At 34.7% G+C, this 16,995-nt stretch overlaps 1 protein-coding gene across 5 annotated transcripts in view; it reads right to left on the minus strand.

The window, feature by feature from the left end:
- ARHGAP29 (Rho GTPase activating protein 29) overlaps positions 1 to 16,995 on the minus strand; it is a 76,927-nt gene that overhangs the window by 32,580 nt on the left and 27,352 nt on the right. For 4 of the 5 annotated variants that reach the window (XM_057546898.1, XM_057546905.1, XM_057546910.1 and 1 more), the window contains exons 3-7: positions 13,473 to 13,607; positions 4,006 to 4,102; positions 3,570 to 3,642; positions 944 to 992; positions 376 to 513 (exon numbers count right to left, since the gene is read on the minus strand). In XM_057546898.1, the coding sequence (XP_057402881.1) occupies positions 376 to 513; positions 944 to 992; positions 3,570 to 3,642; positions 4,006 to 4,102; positions 13,473 to 13,607 (492 nt within the window). Of the gene's footprint in view, positions 1 to 375; positions 514 to 931; positions 993 to 3,569; positions 3,643 to 4,005; positions 4,103 to 13,472; positions 13,608 to 16,995 lie in introns of those variants that run through there. The other variant, XM_057546915.1, reaches the window with a different exon arrangement.

A 16,995-nucleotide genomic window follows, 5' to 3' on the forward strand; every position in this document is an offset into this window, starting at 1 on the left:
TTAAGATGTTCCTTATATGTTTCCATTGCCTTCTGATCCGACAGCTACTGTTGTTTTTGTCTCCTTTAACCATATTATCTGATTGCATTTCTTTTCACCCACTAGAATATGACTTCTTTAAAGGCAAAGACAGTTTACTATCTGTCTTGGTGCCCCCAGATCTAGTGGTTGGTCCACATCAATGTTCAATAAGTATATTTACTGTGAGAAGAGTCTTTCCTATTTTAAGAAGAGAAAATGGGCAATGATTTTATGTACTACAATGAAAGAGCTACTAATTTGGAATCATATTATTTATAGTCTGTAGAACATGAATCACAAACAATTCAGTTCTTACGTTCCAAAGTTAATCAGATGCCCCAAAGGGCAACTCACCCAAGCTCAGCTTCTTTTCAACCCATGCAACTATGTTCTTGGTATATTTTAACCATGTTTTAGCATATGACAAAGCCAATTCTATAGAGTTAGTGTTCTTTAACAGCATGCTGTCTAATTCTATAGGAGAAAAACTTCCTGAAAATAAAAATATCAAGGTAAGTATACATTAAATATGAGCTCATAACTCTAAACAAAGACACATTCATATCCTAAGATGTTCTTCAATGTAAACTGGTTAAAAAATATGTGACAAATTCATAATTAAAGGGTCACAGTTTAAACTGAAAATAATTTTAAATTGTATTTTTTAATCAATGTGTATTTCTATTATTCATCAAGTTACAAGCCCTATATAATTCTTGATCAGTCTCTATCATCACATTATCTATCTACTCTAGCAGGTTTTTTTCCTTAAGTTTTACATGTAAAACTTCACACATCATTCATTTTATGTCTGAAATGAATACTTTAGGTTACTAAGCAAGGAGAGATTAAGTAATCCAAAACATTTATCAAAAGTAACTGTAAAAAGTTTGACTAAAGTTTTAAGTACCTCAAGCATTACCTTTTTCACTGGATGAGTCCACTGATTCCACAGAAACATTTTCAAAAGACTTAAAACATGGAAGCAGACAAATTTAAGATTAGAGCAGAAGATAACAGAACTTTGCTTCAAAATTTTTTCACTCTAATTTGTTACTCTGACATAATTCCTACTAAAGAATTTCAAGCATTTAGAACTCAAAGGGCCTGAGAAGTCTGTTTAAATGCCAGAACATTTAATAAGAATTATACAGCTTTTTACAACAGCAGTTCTCAAGGTCCAAGAATGAATAACCTCATTGTTTACTAACAGCATTAGTTAACATTAATGAATCCATTCAAAACTTTAGATTCTGCAGATCTCAAAAATATTAGTCAGCAAGTTATAGAAGCAATCTAAATAGACTGCTATCTAAATAGAAGACAAAGACCTCTCTCTTTCAGCCATCTTTTACCATTTCATTGTATGATAAGCTGTCTCTGAAGGTCCATTGGACAGCTTAGTGCAGAACTTTCTATGATGATGGAAATGTTCTATATCTGCACTGTCCAGTAAGGTAGCTAATAGCTACATGTAGCTATATGAGCATTTGAAAAGTGGCTAATATAAATGAAAATTAAAATTTTAATTTAATGAATTACATGTGACAAGTGGCTACCTTATTGGACAGTGTAGGAAAAGGTTATATACCGAAATTGTGAGGATTTATATTTAGTTGGGCAATACGGAGTATGAAGGAATTCAATGCAACAGGAATCAAGTAAAACCTGGGTTTGAAGTCAAGCTCTATCACTTAGTAGCTATATAACACTGAGCTATGTATTTATACTCATTTAACTTTGGTTTGCCCTTCCATAAAAATGAGGATAAGAACAGTACTTCATACGACTATTTTAAGGATTAAGATGATGTAGGTTTAGCACAGTGCATGGTTATCTATTAAGCACTATTAAATAAATGGCAACTATTATTTTAAAAGATATTTTTCAAAACTCTTCATCGAATGAAGTAATTTTATTAGTAGTATATCATCATGGATTTTTAGATTTCAATTTCTATGGTAAATTAAAAACTGCAAAAAGGAAGAAGTATTATCCTATTAAGAATTAGTATACATGTGCACAACAGAAGTACACGAATAGGAGATATGATTTACACCTAAAATTTAAATTGTTTAGACCCCTTTTACACTGATATAATGTTTTATTACACCTTCTAAATTAGCAGCAAGCTTGAAAATATGAAATTGAGGAAAAATCATAAATATCAGCAAAATATTTAAAGATCTTAAAATTCTTCATCATTCTGATATGGTTTCTACACTATCCCTCCTTTAGTCCTTCAGTCACCAAATGGATGACTTCAGAAGTTGTCACAATTGTTTTCTAAATACTGTAGTACATATAACAAATGCCTTAAATAGTCATTCATATTTTGTATTATTTAAGAAAGATCTATAGTTTTTATATTATTTTGATATAATAACAGGTACTTGGCACATTTTCAAATATTTGTTGAAATCCTTTTGGATTCCAATCCTTTTTGGAAATCCTTAACAGGAAATGATCAACATATGTCCCTAATGCAGTTTGTTTAAATATCTTGCATTTGGTGAAAAACTTTTAGTCAAATGAAAATATTACTACTACAATTAGTATAAATCTTTAAAGCAATATTCTCCATACATTCCTAATGTTCTTTTATTTCATAGCAATTTTTCTTCCAATTAGGAATCAGAACCCCAGTTCTCTAACATACTTATAAGGATGCTCTCAGGGAGAATTCAGACCTTCAGTTCTGTTAATAAGTGTTTCATGGTAACAAACAAACTGTAGGATGTGTGAAAAGATTAACACCCTCTTTACTTCTTTTATCATTTTTCTACCAGTCTTAAAATCTGCGACAATGTCAGGAAGGAAAAACAGCTATGAATTACTTACTAAAATTTTGGACCATAGACATATAGGTTCATTACATAAGACACTATAAAATTACCAGCTATGTTTTTTAAAAAAGATGGTTCGGGACTTCCCTGGTGGCACAGTGGTTAAGAATCCGCCTGCCAATGCCAGGGGACACAGGTACGAGCCCTGGTCTGGGAAGATCCCACATGCTGCGGAGCAACTAAGCCCGTGTGCCACAACTACTGCGCCTGCGCTCTAGAGCCCGTGTGCCACAACTACTGAGCCTGCATGCTGCAACTACTGAAGCCCATGCGCCTAGAGTCTGTGCTCTGCAACAAGAGAAACTACTGCAATGAGAAGCCTGCACACTGCAACGAAGGGTAGCCCCCGCTCGCCGCAACTAGAGAAAGCCCGCGTGCTGCAATGAAGATTAGCCCCCGCTCGCCGCAACTAGAGAAAGCCCGTGTGCAGCAACGAAGACCCAACAGATCCAAAAATAAATAAATAAAATAAATTTATTAAAAAAAAAAAAAAAAAAGAAAAAGATGGTTCCACTTCAAAAGTACAATTAAATTTTTGGTCCAGAAACTGACCATAATTTATCATATGTAAAATGAACTGAGCTGTTTCTTTGGCTAAACGAAACAACTATCAAAGACTAATGCTGAGATTAAGATTAGGATATTATTAAAATATTAAGTTAAAAACATTAAAATCTTTGCTTTCATACAAACTTGGCCTACCTTACTTTCCCGGGAAACAGGCAGTCGCAATAATGAATCATTGCCTACATCTCCCATGAGGAAGTTTGTCAGGCTATCCAGGGGAATTAAAAAAAAAAAGAGAAATGGAAATAAGTCATGACATTGCTCTGTCACAAGCTTTACATTCAACATGTCATCTAGGTTAAATTTTTTAAAAGTAAGAACCTTAGAAATAAACTGCTAGGAATCTATCCACATAAACCACATATTCACTTGCAAATGGATGTTGCTTCTAAACAGCAATAAACACCTCCAAATACAGCAATAAAGCAACACAGAATGTAGCTTTTCTGCAGTTGTGATAATATTTCATGCTAGTTAATACTTTACTTTGCATGTATGTACTGAATTATTGTGACATACTCTCATTGAGACATCTAGGCCCTAATTCTTTAAATGACAATCCTCTACTTACATATTTCCAAAGGTAAAGGCCAAGGTTTCAATGGAAGAAAACACTTCTCTGAAGAGATCATTTTTGTTATCTTCATTTACTTCTGTGAAGTTCACAGCTTTAGGGAAAAGTTGGTTACAATAAATGAGGAGAAAATACTTTAAACTAGATTTATACAAAGTCATTTAATCCCATAAAAATCCATCATTACTACTAGAAGCATTAGAAGATTCAGAAACTGAAAAGCCTAATACACAAAATAAATATGATGTTCAAGTTCTTCATTAAAGAAATCATACAAAAGAATCACCTTGCATAAAAGTAGCCGACATTCCAACCTGACTCCTCCACACATTACATAACTTGACACATCTAAAAAGTGACTCAATGTGAAATCAATCGATCTTGAGTCACACAGTCCATGTTATACCAGCCTTCCCTCATTAAGAGTGCTCTGTGTTTTTTTCTCTTGCTTATTGCTTCACGGCATTTTTTTAAAACAGCTAAGTGCACTGTGGCTCACTTAAGTCAATATGAAGTACATTTTCCACTACAAATTACCAATATTTGAAGTCACATATACATTTGACATAGCATAAAACCTATATACAAAGCATACCAATTAAAAACACACAAAGCTTTAAAATTTTTCAATTCCTATTTATTTATACCCTTATTTCTTATAGGGTCTTGGGCTCTGAGGTCCATTTTAATTAATACATAGCTGTCTTTTGTTTATCACAGGGACAGTCTAACATTTTGCATTTTGTTAAAATTATGAAACATAAACTGAAAAAGGTTTCTTATCATAACTTCATCTGTATGCACCTTTGTTAAAAGCCCAGATACAATCTACAGAGACAAAATCTGAGGGTTGAATAGGTAAATTTTTTAAAGTAACTCATTCTACTCAGATTGAGTTCAAGGAGCAACCGGCTCCCTGTATCCCACCCTCCCTAGGACCCTTGCCAATAACTGGAAGGAGAGAAACCAAGTGGAGAGGAAGCTATCCTTTGTTTTAAAACAGAGTTGTTCTGAAGCTTGCCTGCACATCAGAATTACTTATGCGGCTTTAGAAACAAAGTCTGAGTCCCACCACCAAAGATTCAGATTTCACAGGTCTGGTGAAGCACATATATTTGTTCAACAGCTCTCCCAGGTGATTCTAATGTGCAACTAGGGTTGAAAATGTTTCCTGGAAAGCCAGGATTCCTAAGCAGGGATGAATTAAACCTTAAGCCTGGAAGCCTCATGAAACTACAACCAAGATTTTACACGCCTTTGTAGATATGAGGGGGTAAGGTCCACACCTTTCATCAGATTCTTCTAAATATCCCTAATACAAACAAGAAAAAAAATTTAAGAACAGCCATAAATAATTCTTAAAATATTTTTTGATTTCTGCTCTGGTCAAGATGGAAAAACAGGCTTATATATCTGAAACAACTAAAAGAAATCTGTACAAAATATATGAAATAGCAGTTTTCATGACATTAGCTATCAGGCAACACAGAACAAAAATCCTAACAGACAAGAAATAAACATGGTGAACTCTACAACTGCCCCAAGCTTACTGCCTAATAACACACAAAGATTTCTAAGCAAAGGAAACTACCAGAGATAAAGAAGGTCATTTTATAATGATGGATTCAATTCATCAAGAGGACATAATTTTATACATTTATGTACCTAATAAACAACTTCAAAATGCATGAAGCAAAAACTAATAGAACTGAAATGACAAATTCACAACTATAGCCAGAGATTTCAAAAACCCTCTCTCAATAATTGACAGAACATGTAGACAAAAAAAAAAAAAAAAAGAAAATCAGTAAAGGATGTGAAAGCCTTCAACAATACTATCAGCCACCTTGACGAGACCGACATATAAAGAACACTCTACCCAATGACAGCAAAATACATGTTCTTTTCAAACACACACTGAATATTTACCAAGATGGACCATATTATGGGCCATAAAACAAGTCTCGATGGGTTTAAAAGGATTCAAGTCAGGCAAAATATGTTCTGTGACTAGATGGAATTAAATTATAAAAATCTCTGGAAAAATCCTCAAATATTAGGAAACTAACACACTTCTAAATAAACCATGGATCAAAGAAGAAAAAGGGAAATTAGAAAGTATTTTAAACACAATGAAAATGAAAACACAACATATAAATATTGGTGAAGGTGGCGGCAGAGAGGCACAGAAGGGAGAGATGACAAAGGGACATGCATTACCTGGATTGTGATGGTTTCACAAGAGTATGCATATCAAAATTGATCAAATTGTACCCTTAATTTAAATATGTGCAGCTTATTTTAAGTCAATTATACCTCAATAATGCTGTTTTTAAAACTGCACTTGAAAGTAGACTTTAAATGTAATTTATAATGTAATACCAGCAAAAATGTAAAGCCTACTCCTATTTCCCAACTTTAACCTGTTAGACTTTAAAGAAAAAAATACTTTATAACACTTTGTAAAATTCTATAATTATTCTTCGTTTCCTATAAATATATTTTTCAAAGCACTAAACATGACTGGGAGATAACTGTAAGTAGTAAAAAGACAATTAATTTGAACCATCTTCAATCGCTATCTTCATCCCTACTCAAATGAGGTTACAGCCATCTAATGAAAATTCCTATTACGGCCCTTGCCTCTACTTCAAAACAGCTCTATACTTCTAATATCTTTTCATTTTTTTGCTCCTGTCCAGTGTTTCAAAGAAAAGTCTTTGGCTCCTTTCCAATAATAAATCTTCCCATTCTCTCCCGCATTCTCCAAAACCCTATACCACCATTACTCCTCCCTCATAACTTCACTATCTCCTACCAACTGACATTTTTTCTTCTGCTACTAACAACATACCCAAATCTTTTCTACAGGAAAAAAATTAAATTTACTATAGTTCTTCTTAAAGTTACCATCCTATCTAATTCAGCATTTCTTTATAGCTAAAACTTTATAAATAGATAATGACAATTCACCAGGATTTGGCTTTTCATCCAGTTTAATGGTTAGCAGGGGTTGGAAAACTTTTTCTGTAAAGGGCTAGATAGTAAATATTTTAGACTTTTCAGGACATACAATCTGTTGCAACTATTCAACTCTGTATAAAGTAGCCAAACATAAACAAATAAGAGTAGTTGTTTCCGATAAAACTTTATTTACAGAAACAGGCAGCAGGCCAGATTTGGCCCACTGGTAGTAGTTTGTGCACCCCTGGTTAAAAGGATGGGTTCCAAAGCCAGTCTGCCTAGGTTAAATCCTAAATCTGCCTCTTAAAGAGGTTAAGTAACTTAACTGCTCTGTTCTTCAGTTTCCTCATTTATAAAATGGGGATAATAATATGTATTTTGAGAAACACTGTGAAGATTTAATGAACTTAGAACAGAGCTTGTTACACAGAAAATGCTCAATGAATGTTAGTTATTTTCACTCAATACCACTGAACAACACTGTCAACAATAACCTCCAACTGTTTTAGTCAAACTTGGAAGTCTTTTTCCTTCTAAGTTTTCATCCTACTTCACTATTCTGCAACTCAGAACAACTCTGCCACTTCATACATATGCAACCTTGGACAAATCACTCTATGTCCCAGCTTTCTTATCTGCAAAATGGGAGTTGAGATGATAATAATTTGCTGTGAAGATTAATGGGTAATCCATGTAAAGAGCTTAACAGCATCTGGCATACAGTAAGTACATCCTCAATGTACTATGTCAGCTATTATTAATACAAATATTAACCATTTCCTTCTATCTTGAAGCATTTTGCTTAGAAGCAATACATTATAGCAACTAGAAAATGCAAGGCTTCAGAGTTTCAAACCTGAGTTTAAATCTGACCCTTACCACTTCCTGTGTTACTCTGGATACATCACCTAACTTCAATTTCCCCATATGTAAAATGGCGTGTTACTGAAAGGAACAACTGAGAAACAAATGTAAAACACCTAGGGTACAGTGCTTGGTATTTAGTAAACATGAGCACCCCCATATTCTACATCTGATCTGTGCTTCATACAGTTGTTTCCACTCAGCCAGCAGTTCTCATCTGGCCTTCTTCTCTATACATTACCCCCAGAGAATCTCATCCACTTTCAATACCTTTAAGGGAATGAATCCTTAAACTACCTGCCTAGTTTCACCCTCTGAGCTCCAGACCCATATTTCCGATGGTCTGTTTGATACATTCCTCCCCCTATTTCCCAATCTTTACCCACCAGCACTGCAATCTCAACATGTACCAAACTGAACTCTCATCTCTTCCTATCTACTCTGCCCCTCAAGCCTACTCTCTTCCGTACATTCCTTAGCTCATTAGTTGTGCTTCCAAAATGCCTCTAACTTTTTTTTCTTTCTTTCCATTCCCATTGACACTGACTTAGTTCAAAGGCCATATTTTACTTCTAGTTTGGACTACTTAACAACCTGCTAAGTGGCCTCTCTCTCTCCACTCTCTCCCCTCTACTAGCTGACTTTCGAATCAAATCAAGATTTTGCTTAAAGTTTAAATAATTGTCTCCCTTGGGTTCCCTATTAAAATAGTCACAACAATGAGCACTAAGACACATTTAGTATCTCTTTAAGAAAACACATGAATAGCTTTCATACATATAACCTATTAGAAACAGCAACTTTCAAACAGTTTTACCACAACCTTCGGTAAGAAATACATATCACATCATGACCAACTATACCATACACACATAATAGTTATTAGTTACATAACACCTACAAAGTTTCTGAAACATCCTTAAGTCTTATACAATGAGTGTTAACACTCTGATTTTCCTTTTCTATTCTCTTTCATATTTTAAAACGCTGGTTACAATTCACTAACTCGATGTCATAAATCAAAGGCCAAAGTTTGAAAACCACCGAATTAAAAGATATAATGGAAGAAAATTTTCACCATTTGCACAGGGAAAATTCCTTAGGGAGAAAAACAAAACAAAAGCTACAAGATTTATAAACTGAAAACTTCACATTGCTTCTGAGAAACAAAAAAAGACAACCTGAAGAACTTAAATGCATACTATATTCTCAGACAGAAATGATAAGTATATAAATTCTCCTTAATTTTATTTATAAATTTAATTATAAATTAACTATAATTTATACATTCATAAACTTAACTATAAATTAATTTATAAATTTACATATTTAACTCAAATCACCCTCAAAATACCAATAGGTATTTTTTGGAACTAGACAAGCCAATTCAAAAATCTTGATGGAAAAATAAAATCCTGAACAAAAACAGTAATAGAAAGAGAGGTTACCCCAACCAGACACTAAAACATACTCTAAAACCGCAATGAAGACAGTATGGTACTGGCACATAACTAAACAAATCAAGAGGACAGAATAAGGTCCAGAAATAAATATATGTGACAATTTAGTGTGTTTATGATAAAGATGGCATCTCAAACCAATGGGGAAAATATGAATTATTCAATAAATTAGCTAGAAACATAGATACTCTAGAATGTATCAAAGATTTAAATTTAATAAATAACACCATGAAAACATTAGAAGAAAAAATAGTGGAGAACGCTACTATAATCTCCAAGCAGGGAAGTCCTTCCCTAATACTCAAAAAGCATACAAAAGGCACATAAAAGATCGAGATAGAAATGCAAAATAGAACAAAATACCATAAGCAAATCAAAAGATAAAAAAACAAACTAAAGAAAATCTGTAACTCATATCAAAGATTAAGGGCTAATTTCACTTATATGAAGTTTCTATAAATCAATACTAAAAAAAGACCAACTATCAAGGAAAAAAAAATGAATAAATAGTCAAGTCACATAAAAGGATGTGCAAATGACTGCAACATATTAAAAGATACTCAACTGTACTCAAAATGAGGCAAATGCAAATCAAATCTATACTGAGATACCAGTTTTTACTATCAGATTGGATAACAAAGTTTGGTAACCAGCTTTGTTGGCAAAGGGGTAGGAAATCAGCTTCTTCAGCATGGCTATCAGAAGGACAGAACCTCTACAGAGGGCGTTTAGCAATATACAAAATATAAATGCACATGCGCTCTGTGCCAGTAACTACCCACCTAGGAATATACAGGGCTATCCATTGAAGCATTGTTTGTAACAAAAAAAACCTGGAAACAATCCAAACATCTATTAGTAGTGAACTGGTTAAATTAATTATAGTAATCAATATAATGGATTATCATGCAGCTTTGAAAAACAAAACAAATAACAACAAAAGAAGAAGACTTTTTATATACAGATAACTCAGAACAATGAGCAAGGAGCAGAATGCTACCCTTTGTGTAAAGAAGAGAACATACTGTGTTTGCTTCTATATGTGTATAATGTCTCTGGAAAGATACACAAAAAACCAGTAACAGTTGTTGTTATCTAGGGAAAGGAATGGTGGCTAAGGTCTGAGGTAGAAAGACACTTCACTGTTTGAATACTCTTTTATACCGTTTGCACTATGAATCACATGAATGAATTGCCTATTAAAAAATTAAGTTTCAAAACAGAAAGAAAACATGAGGCATCTACAATTTTGGATGCATAATTAAAGCTTATTTTCCTTTTGTGTTTCCAATTTTTAAATATAGGGCAAAATACAAATCATGAAAAACCTTAAAAATGGTCCTTTTAAATTATATTACAAATAAGATTTACCAGAGTACTTCTAAATGATGAAAACACAAATACTAAGTACACAATAAATTACTGAGTGCTACGATGCCTTCATCTACTTCACAAATAAGCTGTATCTCTCTTACCATACTGCAAATATTTTGTCAGACTGAACTTCCTGCTTGGAAACAAGAGGAGACACAGGAAATACAAATCACTATTAGAATGAATGGGGAAAAGCTAAGGATTCTTCTTTTAAAGTTATTAAAAGGTAAATTCCACATTTAAAATAAAAAATAAGAGATGTTAAAAGATTCCAATTTTATTCCAATGTGCTTATTCTTATTATGCATAGGAAGTGGATAGATTTCATGCATTCAAACCTGCAGCAGCACAAATAAGATACCTCCCTGATCTAAAGTTATTACTCTGTATATGTTATTTTTTAATGGTTTGGTATATTTGCAAAATGCATCTGACAGTTGCAAGATCTCCAAAGCAAGTCAGGTTACCACTGTTTTTTAAATGTAATTAGGAGGTTAAGACAAAATGATCACATTCCTGACAGCTTTCTGGTCATAAGATACAATAGTTTTTAAGTTTTCCTCTTTAATATAGAAGTAAAAATGTACCTTTGTAAGTTTTTTGAAAACATGAAAGTAGACAGCGTATGCAAAACATTTAGATTGCCACAAGACAGACATTCAAAAATGGTTTCAACCTCCCCCTTGCCTTTCCAGGGTTTGAAAACAAAATTACCATTCAATGAAAGAATTAAATAAGCTCCAATTTGGCATCAATTTTCCAGGTTACTGAATATTTTTCATTTGGGGTATCAATGATATTTTTACATGGCCTCAACAATAAGATGGGGGGGGTTATTTTAAAACTTAAACTTACACCAAAGAAAACACAATTTTTAAAGTTTTCTAGCATCATGGAGCCCTACTGAAACAGAGTAAGTTCCCCAACAACGAAGTAATTTTTAAAATTTCATCCAACAAAAAAGTAAAATCATAACAATAATTCCAAGGGTAAAGACAGTCTTAGAGGGAAATAATACTCAAAAGATTGCTTTACCTCAAAGAAAAAAAGATCTATAAGGCAGCTGAGAGGCCACTTTCTTCAAGTCTGTTTCTGGAACGTGGACATCAACAGACACACTCCTTCCCCAGGACATCCTGACTGCACACAATAGCTACTGACAACAATTGAATGAACTGTGGTCGCTATTTCCAAGCATGGAAATTTTACTATCTACAGACACAAATTTCCCTAACTTAAGTTAAATTGCACTTATAAACAATCTATTTTAAAACAAATTTGGTTACTAAGCATTTTTAAGAGTCACAACAGAAGCTATCCATTTTGAAGCCATCTACATTTTTTTCAGTGCTTGAAATACAGAAAAAAGAGAAACATGGAAACATGATTAATCTATATAAAAATAGGGAAGGCAGTTCTTAAGTATATGGACTATATTTTATTGACAAGGTTTTTATTTTCTCTCTCTGCCTCATCCCCTTGACACTTGCCCTTTGCGCTCTCTACATATGAGTATATTCATCAATCACATCCTGTTCTTCACATCCAGAGTTCTCATACAAGCACCCTTTATCACAGCGCCAATCCTCACTCTAACCCTGTTAATGCCCACCTGACCTTTGAGACTCAGGACAGGTAATCCCTCTCCCCAAAGAAGCCTTTCGTTTCCTTACTCAACCCATGGTGACTCACTTTTGTTAAACATTTGAATTCATATTACCTAACAGATTGACATTTAACTCTGACAATCACTTCCTAGAATATGACACTTTTAAAATGCCATAATATCTTTCTCCAATCATCTCCCTACTTCTTTAGTGTTTCTCAGGTTCCTCTATCTTCTCTCTGTCCCTGGGATCTCACACTCAGTCCTCTACTTAGTCTGCACACTCTGAGTTGGTGTCATCCTCTTCCATCGCCACCCATAGACCAACAACACTCAAGTCCACGTCCTCAACTCCAAACTTCAACTTAATCCCTAACATTCAACCTGTCCTATGTTTCTTCAACAGCCATCCCCTCTTCTGTGACAAGCACATTGCACCTCTACCACACCCCAGCTTCTGCCTTAAATCAGACTATTAACCCTCATTTAGCCCATTATTTCTAACAATCTCCTAACTGAACTCCCTGGTTCCAGTCACATTCTTCTCAATCTTTATATAATCTTCACCCTCAATCTTTATATAATGCAGCCTAGGATAACAGATTCTAACAATTTTTGGCGGCAAATCACTTCATCAAAGGATAATATCCCAATTCTTATTTCTTTTAGCACATGTAATATAATATACACACAAATATATATATACACACATACATACACATATATGATAAACTTATTTTCCAATTTTAGTTTCATTTTTCCACATTTGAAAATAAGGTCCCAATTAAGTCTTCTTTTTCTCCATTTGTTTCCCTCCTTTAAGTGGAATCACTACAAATGGCCATTTTCCAGCACCAACTGTCCTCAGATAACAAAGACTTTTTGTACCCTAATAACCTACTTCAAAAGAGCATACATTCTTTCAAAAAACTCAAAAATTGTAAACCTCAGTTGTTTAGTTCATTTCAGTTAGCATTTTTAGAGTGTTTCCTGCCAAATAAAGTTTTAATTTTTAAAAGAAAAGAGTTTTAGGTGTGACTTAGCGGGGATATTTAAATACCAAAGTGTATATAACTCCTACTGATACACATCATATAGATGTCAAGAGAGATGGTTCTATAATCATTATAAACGAAAATGTATCACCTGGATCCTTTTTGCCCATGCCAACCCACTGTTAATATTATCTTTCTTACCTTTCACTTTTGCAGCAAGCATTTCTGCAGCATTCTGAAGATCAACAGAATTGAGGTTCTGATGTTTATTCATTACAGACTTTAAAACACGAAGAAGTTCGTCCAGACGTATATGAATGACTTCTTTAAAACAGTCTTAAGAAAAAAAAATTTTTTTTTTAGTTTGTTAAATCAACCATTTGGAAGCACATTTCAGGTAGAAGCAGTGGCTCCACAACTTTTGCCTACTGTACGTTCACTTTTATTTTCACTACTGCAATTCTATGTAATTTATTTAGCCTTCAAAAATCCATAATCATTTTAATTCATTAAAGATTTCAAAGTCACTCACAGTCATGGTCAACTTAGCACTACCTTTTTCAGTTTTCTCGGTCTAAATGTGCTCTCCAGATTTCCCTTGAGGCAACTTTACAAGTTTTTCCTGTCTTACAGTTTTTACTATAATATACTTTTTAATATATATATGGTAACAGAGTTAAAGCCCTATAATGCCTGATATATTAACTCATATTAAATAGCACTTACATGTTAAGTTTCTACGTAAGAATTGACTCTTTGCATTAAGTTATCAGATATTAGAAATGAGCAACTCACAGGCATATATATAAGGACCACCACCTGACCTGCACATCTTTAAAACTGTGATATAATTTACATACAATAAAATGCATAGATCTTTATATGGTTCAATGAAATTTTGTACTTTTTAGAAAAATTGAACTAATTGCCAATGATGAAAAATTGGGGGATCATTACAAAAGCTCCAGATTTATGCCTACTCTTGAAAAATCAAAATCTGGTTATACCAGGCCCACATCCTCCTTGGCCACAAGCAGCTGAAACAGAGCAGTACTGCTCTCTTAGGTGTGCTTCTTTCCCAGTGCCTACCTGCCTAGGCCTAGTCTGCTCTACCCATTTACAGCAGCCCTGGTCAGAGGGACACAGACGACGTTTTATAACCCCTGGAAATAAGGTGATCATATAATTTATCTTCCAAACCAAAATACTCTAGCAAGAGAAAAGGTGCGTACTACTCATAATCATGCCAGCAAACAGGCATATCCCTGGATCACCATCCCAGGCAAACCAGAAAGTATAGTCACCCTAACCTGTAAAACCCCTGAAGTAGGGACTTCCCCAGTGGTCCAGTGGTAAAAAATCCGCCTCCCAATGCAGGGGACATGAGTTCAACTCCTGGTCGGGGAACTAAGATACCCACATGCCGCGGGGCAACTAAGCCCACACACCACAACTACTGAGTCCGCGCGCCACAACTACTGAGCCTGCGTGCCACAACTAGAGAGAAGCCCACACGCTGCAACGAAGAGCCCGCACGCCACAATGAAGAGCCCACGTGCCGCAACAAAGACCCGACACAGCCAAAAATAAATAAATAAATAAAATAATTTTTTTAAAAACCCTGAAGTAATCCTCAAAAGTTTGAAAAGACAACCACTTGAAATACAATACTCTGATGTAATGTTCATTTCTATAACCTTACACATAGCACTAGTGTTTAACAATGGCACATTTATTAAGTGCTTCCTATGTACTAGGCACTGTTAAAAGCACTTAAAACCTATTATCTCATTTAATTTTCACATCAATTCTATTAAGTAGATGATTTTTTAAATCTCCATCATACAGATGAGAAAACTGAGGCAAACCTAAGTTTACCAAGTCAGAATTTGAACCCAGAGAGTATAATTCTAGAAGCTAAGCTCTTAATACTGTCTCCCTATTGAAACAGCTTAAAAATCAAAAACATTTTTTAAAAGAGTGTTTTATAATTATGCAATTTTTTTCCAGAAATGTTAAAAGATAATCACTAGAAAGAAAAATTGTAAGATAAAAAACAAAAACAAGTAATTCTACTATCATCTATCAAATATTCCATTCATTAACAAGAGAGAGAAATAAGTAGTATAAGAGGAGCAGGCAAGGTGAGTGCAAGGTGGGGAGCTGGGTATATTAGGGCAAAGAGTATCCCAGGAAGGGGTAAAGAAAGAATAGTTCAGGTAGTGATGGAAGGAGACAGAACAGAGTGCCTTCAGGAAAAAATCCAACTCATTCATCCAAAAATTTTAATAACAGAAGAAGAAACACAGGCGATTAGGTGCTGGCTTAAGCAGCTTTGGAAATGACTGGAGTCTATAAGATTAAAGGCAAAGGAAATGCACATAAGCACTGTACTCTAGTTGATAAAGTGTTTTCAATGAAGATTCAGGTTAAAAATGTTGATATTGCTATACATGTATTCTGGAAGTGAACAACTAGGTAACTGGATGGTGGATGGTGGGAGCCAGGAATCTCACTGTTGGAATGGAAATTTACAAATAAGCAGGGAGAGGAGGCTATAATGATCCACGTGGTGATAGATTAGAGTTGGATACTTCCGTAAGAATTCATATTTAAGCTTAATATAGATATAGGTGGCTAGAAATATTTATAGATGTGTGTATATACACAGGTTAGTACACATACATATATTTCTTTTCTTCATCAGGTGAGAGAGCCTAAAAGAAATGATGCCCCAGTAGCAACAAACACACCTAGCACCCTGATCTTGGCTTCTAATACCATTCTCCAATAAAAGGAACCAGGGCTCCTTAGAGAAACGGCTCGTTCTAGGACTGTGTCAGGAAATACACGAGATGAGTTAGGAGCATCTTGTAATGCCAGAAAGTAAGAGCTTAAAAAAAGAAAAACCCTCACATTGAAGAGGGTATGCCAAGGGTGCACAGGAACCAACTGAAAGACCTCTCAATGGCCAAAGGTGGAAAAATTTGAGCAATAAATTTAAAAAGTAGCACTGGATTATAACCCAAAGTATAAAGTAAATATCCATGAGTCTATATTGATACAAATAAATGTCTGAATAAATTAATAAATGGAAGGAAAGAGACAACTCTCTTGTATAAAAGAATTCCAAATAATTTATATAGATATTTTGTCCTCAAGGAGGTGAAGCATGTGCACAGTGACTTCCTTCCAAAGAGTACAATATGGAAAGGGGGACGAAAAGATTAAACTAAACAAACTTGACAACTACTTCTTATGACAGGTGATCAAGGTCACCATTAACAGTGATAAATCATGTACTCTTGATAATGACATAAGAAATATGTCACTTTACATCTGTTAGCTTCTTCTCAGTATCCCATAACCCCAGTCTAATCATGAGAAAAACATCAGACAAATTCTAATCAAGGCGCATCCAGGACTTCCCTGGTGGCAAAGTGGTTAAGAATCCACCTGCCAATTCAGGGGACATGGGTTCAAGCCCTGGTCTAGGAAGATCTCACATGCCATGGTCACATGCCACGGAGCAACTAAGCCTGGGCACCACAACCACTGAGCCTGTGCTCTAGAGCCCGTAAGCCACAACTACTGAGCCTGCGCTCCGCAACAAGAGAAGCCACCGCAATGAGAAGCCCGCGCACCACAACGAAGAGTAGCCCCTGCTCGCCACAACTAGAGTAAAGGCCGCACGCAACAACGAAAACCCAAGGCAGCCAAAAAA

This window comes from Balaenoptera acutorostrata, chromosome 1, assembly GCF_949987535.1.
Source record: "Balaenoptera acutorostrata chromosome 1, mBalAcu1.1, whole genome shotgun sequence".
Classification (NCBI taxonomy): Eukaryota; Metazoa; Chordata; class Mammalia; order Artiodactyla; family Balaenopteridae; genus Balaenoptera; species Balaenoptera acutorostrata.